General features: G+C 54.5%; 1 protein-coding gene across 1 annotated transcript; it reads right to left on the bottom strand.

Moving 5' to 3' along the window:
• Positions 1-705: 705 nt before the first annotated feature.
• LOC124673520 (peroxidase 2-like) lies at positions 706-1,904 on the bottom strand. Its single transcript, XM_047209586.1, has 2 exons — positions 1,608-1,904; positions 706-1,500 (listed from the first exon to the last, which is right to left on the bottom strand). Exons 1-2 carry the CDS (start codon positions 1,902-1,904, stop codon positions 706-708), a joined length of 1,092 nt encoding a protein of 363 aa, XP_047065542.1.
• Positions 1,905-7,352: the final 5,448 nt, after the last annotated feature.

The following is a 7,352-nucleotide window of genomic DNA, read 5'->3' as shown; positions in this document are numbered from 1 at the left end:
GGTGTTTTAAGCATATTCTTTCATTATAAAATGTCTCTCGTTACATGCTCCATCTAGCAAATATTAAGTTTATTATGCATGATTACGTGTTCTCATTCATTTTTATGTCAGTTTTGAACAATTAGTAGTTTTATTAGTTTTTTTTATCAGGTTTCCATGGTTTTTTGTGTGTCGGTGTTTTGAATATTTATCAACAAATCACGAAGAAAGAAACCAAAAAAGGTTATATACGGAGGAGATACAGACATCCTAACTTAGCCATTTGAAGACTGAAAAAGTGATATTTTTCAACGGTGTTGCTGCCTTCAACCATACAAATCCAACCAGTCCAATAACACCACAATCAAAGTTCGTACGACAAAATGATGCCTGTATATTAACAAAAAAGACGGGAGTTTTAACGTCATGAGGTACAGTAATCCACGACCGTATGGTTTGACTGTACCACATATTCTGGGTGAGGGAAATTGGCGTAGTTGCCAAAATTCAGTGCAAAAAAGAAGTACAGTAGCAGTGAATTATCATATCAAATAAAAAGTGAATAAAGATGATACATGAATGGCGGTATTAGGACGCGGTACAAAATACACGAAGGTACAAAGCCTTCATTGGAAGTAAACAAGAAAAGTAAACCGAAAACCGTATACTAGGAAAACGTTACTCTCCATAAAGATGGGTTGATGATCAACGGGTGTAGATAGGGCCTTAATAGGTCTTGTCATTGACCTTCCCGCAGAATTGCCTGATCTCGCCCACGGTGCTGTTCTTCACCTCCCAGTTTCCCATCTTCACCATGGCTTTAGCGAATGCATCGTACCAGGGGTTTCGGCCAATTGGAATAATATCCGACAAAAAGAAAGGGTCACGGGCAAATGAATCCACCAAGACCTTGGTCTCCGGTGACTCCAGCAGTACCGCATCGGAGGTGAAGAGCACATTGTGTTCCTGCACGTTCTTGTAGTACTGGTGGTCCAACGCGTAGGGGGTCTTGTAATCCTGCGGCACATTTACGCTGTCCGCAGTGCATGTCGTGTTCAGTTGGTCGGCGAGCGTGCGGTTCATCGCCGTGCTGGAGTTGTCAGCCTGCAAACGGTTGGAGAAGGGGTTGGCGAAGGAGCCGCAGGCAGAGCGGCCGATGGAGTGCGCACCGGAAAGCACGAGCATGTCGGTTTGGTCGAGCCCCTTTGCAGCGAACATGTCTGTGATCAGTTTGAGGCCGCCGAAGGGTGGGGGCAGGTTCAAGAAGGTGTCGTTGGCGCGTGATACTTTCCCGTCAAGGCGGCCAGCCGGCACGTCGTAGTTGATTTTGCCGTCGCTTAGGCTGCAGCTGGCGTCCCGTCCGGCGAAGGCGACGATGTCGGCGCAGGAGACGACGCCCTTGCATTCCTCCTCGAGGGCAGCCTTTGCCGCGTCGATTATGTTGAACCCACGCAGGCTCAGGTTCGGGATGGCCGTCCTCTCCGTCTCTGAGCCGGCCAGCAGGACGGAGGCATCGCAGCCCTGAAGAGAACCACGTCGCCCAGGCAACATTGTGAGCCAGCTACTCTAATTATCCTGTCATGCAAAACTATATGAATACTGCACGAACTGAGTAAAATTTGTGGTACCTCGACAAAGCAATCATGGAAGAAGAGGCGGATGAGCCCGGCCTTTTCGCCTGCGGTGGCTTTCTCCACAGCCCTTTTCACAATCTCCTCAGCCTGGGGGCATTTCTTGTCGGCATAGTAGCCGACCTTGAGGTTAGGGTTAGGGTTCTTGGGAGGAGAAGCCTGTGGGAGCTTATACGGCTGGTTGGGATTCGGGGTTGGAAAGCCGTAGCCGGCGTATAATGAGATTGTCAATTCGCAGGACACGGCACCGAGCAAAGACGCGAGCACGGCGAGAACGGCAAGCTTGGGCGCCATATGCCTACCTGCTCGGGTCAGCTTGGTAGTGTTTGCTGGAGAGACAAGATGAGATGAAGCCAACTTGCTGCTCTGCATGTGTATTTATAGTTCCGGCACATCAGAGGTGGAAGATGTCTTTTGCAGCGCATGTGTGTCGGTTAGTTAGTCAAACGGCCAGCCGGGAACGTGGAGAGCACACACAAGTTGATGTGGGTGCATCAATCGCGGTGGGACTGCTTGATTATACTGCTGCATTATGCATACTCCCACTACTTGCATATGATCGAACTACGATGTCAACTGGGATTCCATATCCCGCTAAAATCTCACTTGATAATTCATTCTACCAATTCTACTGTACTTTTTTTTGCATCCAAATTTACAGTACAAAATTCAAAAATAAACTGTAAGTGCAACTTAAGTGAAATCCCACTTGATACCCTAGATCGAACACATCATATGATCGAACTTAGGACAGATCCCACTTAAATCCCATTTATAATTCGTTTTACATATTCTAAGTAAATTTTTTCGAGAACCCGCAGGAGATCTACGGGTTTTTATATTAAGCTTGCCAGAAAAAGGGTTTTGTACAAGAACAACGCATCCACCAAGACCTCCCTCGGGCTAGTCTATTGTTCTAAGATGCGTACTCCTACGAAGGACCCAAGAAATCCACTCGCTATCGATGATCTCTAGGAGGGAGTGGGCCAAGATGATATCACCACCGAAACCCTAGCGTTCCTCTGAAGCTAAATATACCGCATCGTTAGCAGAGCACATGAGCGGAAATCCTTGCGAATCGGCGCGGGGAGCCGATCAGCAGCCTCGGACCACCAGTCCGATCAGCAGCCAACTTGCTGCTCTCCATGTGTATTTATAGTTCCGGCACAGCAAACAACACCGTAACCGGGAGTAGAGGACCTTTGCAGCGTATGTGTAAGAGCATCTCTTGTCGCATCCCCAAACTGTCCTCCAAAGCGATTTGGAGCGCGCCGGACAAAAAACGTTCCGAGCCGCGTCTCTCAAAGTCGCTTTTTGTCCAGCGTGGTACGATACGGTGTCCGGCGCCCTGAGCCCATCCCCGCCCCACAGGGGACGCTCCGGGCACGCCGGACACAACGAAAAGCGAGGCGAGGCGTGGCGGGACCGACGCGCCAGCGCCTCGGAAGCCTAAAACCCCGTCGCCTACCTTTGGTCAAGCGACGTTTTAATGGCGTCCCAGTTTTCTCAGACGACGTAGGGATGCGTCTCTTCGTACATGGCCGCGTGGCCGTCCGCGCCGGCGTTATTGCGTGCAGCCACCCGCTGCCGCTTCGTCTGCCGCGGCCCTGCAGTTCATCCCAATCTCTCGCCGCTCCCAAATCTTCTCCTCGCCGCCCCCAGATCTTTTCCTCGCCGTTCAAAGCAATGTCGTCGTCCACCCGCAAGATCGCCGCGGCGAACGGCTTCGGCCGCGGCAGCCTCACCGTGAAGGAGGCGTGGGCGTTGTACCACGCGGGATATCCCGTCTCGTCGGACATGCGCCTTCCAAGCAGCGGCGGCTGGAAGATGCGCATAGGAGTCCCGACGCGGCCGACCCCGGGCACGGAGCGCTGGAAGGACGCCATCAGGGCCCGGCGGGCTGAACTCGACGCCGAGGATCGGGCTGATCCGACCTGGGCGGCCAAAAACAACGACGCCTGGTGGGGCACCTACTTCCAGGCGAAGTACGACATGGAGATGCGCAGCACCACCGGCCTCGTCGGCGGGCCGAACAGCTGGAACAGGGAAGGGCGCACGCTGTTTTGGGGCGCACCCTGTAGAACATCGTCCACACCGGTGCTCCAAGGTTGGAGGCGCCGTCCTCACCGCCACCGTTTCCCGCAGCGCAATGGCAGCCGAGGACCGGCCCGATCGACGCCGTCCTCGTCGTACCGCTCCGCGCCCTACACCGTCCCCAATCGCGTGGTGAAGGAGGAGCCGGCGACGCCCGTCAATTCGAGGCGCGGCGACAGCGGCAGCCGACGTCAGCAAGAGAGGTGCGGCGGCGCCCTCCTCATCCCGAAGCCGGAGGTGAAGGAGGAGCAGGACGACGAGGAAGCGGCGAAGGCGGCGCTGCTGGCGGAGTACTAGCGACAGCAGCGGCTCATCGCCAGCAGCGACGACCCCGAGGACTGCCCAGGGCTGCGAGCGGCGTACCTGGCGTCGCTGAACAACAAGGACGCCTACCTCGACACGGCGATCGCCATGTCCATCCGTGACACCGGTAAGCCGCTCGTGGACCTCACCGACGACGGCGAGGTAGGACCAAGCGGCCTGGTGAAGGACGAGCCCGACGAGCGCGTCAAGCAGGAAGTCATCACCGACGACATCTACAACTTCCACCAGTACTACGATGCCTCCGTCCGCCGCAAGTACTTCTAGATTAGGTTTAGTTTAAATTTAGTCGAATCTCATTCGAATATATGTAATATATGCCAAGTTTGGATAAATTTTATCGAATCTTGCTCAAGTTTAAAATTTCCGAAATTTTGTTTGGGGGACGCGAATGGGGAGCGACGACCCCCAAACGCGGCACGAACAAAACACGTCCCCAAACGCTCAATCCGGTGCCGTTTGGGGGACGCGACTGGAGATGCTCTAATGTGTGTCGGTTAGAGCATCTCCAGTGCGTCTTCCAAAGCATCCCTCAATGGGATTTGGGACGCGTCGGACCAGAAATACGTTCCCAGGCGCGTGCCCCAAAGCATCTCTTTATCCGGCGCGGCCTAATAAGGTGTCCGGTGCCCCGAGCCCGTCCACGCTACACAGGGGATGCTCCGGGCACGCCGGACACAACGAAAAGCGAGACGAGGCGGGACCGATGCGTCATCAGCACAGGAAAAGTTTGTCTCCCTCTCCCGCCAAATCGCACCTCTCCCGCCACATCGCAGCTCTCCCGCCGCGCATTTCTGCCCTCCCAACACATTTCACCACCTATCCCGCTGATTCATTACTCTCTCCCGCCATCGCTACGATGTCCCTCCCACCGCCGCTACCTCTCCCCATCCATGGTGCCGCCGACAGGCCCAAAAAAAGTGCCCAAGAACGCGGCCACCAAGCCGCCGGGCAACGGGACGAAAGGGGCGAAGGCGCCCGTCGCGAAGCCGCGGAAGGCGCCGGCTCCGAAGAAGAAGCTGGAAGGCTGGACGGACGATCAATGGCAACAAGACTGCCTGCGCCGCAAGCTTTCGATGGTGGAGCGGAGGAGACGGAGTGTGGCGCAGCAGGAGAACAAGATGGTGGCGGCGTGCGCGCAACAGCACTCGCTGGCCGCGTGTATCGCGGTCAACAACACGAGCCCATGGACTGTGTCGGCGCTGGTGTACACTCCAGGAGTGTTGTCTCCGCCGACATCCGGGTTCTACAACGATGAGCCCTCCGCCACTTCCGGCTGCGTGATGCCAAACTTGTCGCCGCGGTAAGAGGATACGCTGCCACATGGTGGCTTCAACCCCAACACCATGTTCTACTCCCCGACGTACGAGCATGCGACCCATCGTGAGCCAGGCCACGGTGCGGACATCGTCCCGTTTACGGGCCGCAGTGGCCCGCTCGAATTCGCGAGCACCGTTGGTGAGGAGGTGGATGTGGAGGAGGAGTAGGAGGAGGAAAAGGAGGAGGAGAGCTAGGAGGGGGTAGACGAAGAGGACGACGACGACGAAGAGGACGCGGCGGATGCAGATGATCTCGTGGAGGTTGGCGCGGACGGCGTGGGGAAGAAGAAGGCCTCGGGCACACGAGGCCCCAAGTGGACGGTTCTGGAGGATCTATGTCTCTGCGACTCGTGGGCGACGGTGAGCCATGACTCCATCATCGGCGCCAACCAAAAATACGGAAAGTATTGGGCGACGATCAAGGTGGAGTTCGACGAGCGCAAGCTAGTCAACGTCGTGTACCGCAAAGTGACAATGAAGAGGATCCAAAAGCCAATGTTGACGCGCTAGGCCATCATCCAGGCGTCGGTGAACTCGTTCCATGGGTACCATCACGAGGTCGAGACCAGAGCCGACAGCGGTGTGAACATCAGTGACGTGGTACGCCTCTTTCTACGATAATCTTTGGCGCCTAGTTTGTTCGACGATCTAATTGCATTTCCTTTGGTTAGTTTGACAAGGCCATGGAGTTGTACCGGAAGTACTCGGAAGGGCATAGGTCTTTCGCACTGATCCATTGCTATAGCAAGCTCAAAATGAACGAGAAATGGCGGTTGACGCGCTAGATCGTTGTCAAAGGGGAAAGACGTCATTGATCTGGATGCTCCACTGGCAACATCGGCAGGGTGCCCTATCGGCAATAGGGCTTCCAAGGCCGCCTTGGACGACGCTGCGTCGACCGAGAACACGCTGGTGTCGTTCACGCAGTGCCTCGCCGAGGTCTCTCGACCCCTGCTCTTCCGCGACAAAAAGACCGACGAAAGATGGGCGGCGCTGCACAAGAGGTAAGAGGGGAAGATGGAGCTCAAGAAACGCAAGGACGACATGTCCCTGCTGAAGAAGGAATGCCCCCCCCCCCCGCGCCCAGACGCGGGCGGCGCACAACTTCGTTAAAGGCTAGATCCTCAACGACATCGAAACCAAAATGGTGGCCGAGGTAGCGGCTGCGGCAGCAACCCCAACCCCGGAGCAAAGAGCCCGTAGACGCGTCAGTGGCAGCATCTGCTAGTACACCTGCGTCGGCCTCTGACTCGGCGCCAGCGGCATCGGCCTCTGCCTCGGTGTCGGTGATGGAGCATGCACACTGGGCAGATCCTTACGAGGTCGTCGTGATCGATGGGCCGACGTCGACTCAGGATGCGCCGTCGGCATCGCAGTCGCCCAACCCCTTCCCCTTCTTCTAATTTACGCTTGTCTGTAATATGACCGCGCGCCGCAGTACTTTGACCGCGGCTACTCTGATCACGAAAACTTCAACATAAACTATCTCGTTTGAATGCAAACTATTTGAATTTCGGTTTGGGGGTGACGTTTGGGGACGCGGCTGAGGTGCGACGTCCCCCAAACATAACACAAACGAAACACGTCTTCCAAACGTTCGATCTGACGCTCTTTAGAGAACGCTTTAAGGGACGCGGCTAGAGATACTCTTAGTGAGTCAAACTGCCAGCCGGGAAGTGGAGAGCACGTACACAAGTTGATGAGCGTGCATCAATCGCGGTGGCACTAGCTTGATTATATTGCTCCATTATGCATACGTACTGCCACTACTTGCATATGATCGAACTGAGGTGTCAACTGGGATTCCATATCCCGCTAAAATCTCACTTGATAATTCATTCTACCTATTCTAGTGCAACTTTTTTGCCTCAAAATTTATACTACAAACTTCAAAATAAACTGTAAGTGCAACTTAGGTGAAACCCCACTTGATACCATAGATCGAAAACATCATATGATCCAACTTAGGACAGATCCCACTTAAATCCCATTTATAATTCGTTTTACA

The sequence above is a fragment of the Lolium rigidum genome, chromosome 7, assembly GCF_022539505.1.
Source record: "Lolium rigidum isolate FL_2022 chromosome 7, APGP_CSIRO_Lrig_0.1, whole genome shotgun sequence".
Lineage (NCBI taxonomy): Eukaryota > Viridiplantae > Streptophyta > Magnoliopsida > Poales > Poaceae > Lolium > Lolium rigidum.
The sequence above is the reverse complement of the archived record's forward strand: the minus strand, read 5'-3'. Positions and strand labels throughout refer to the sequence as shown.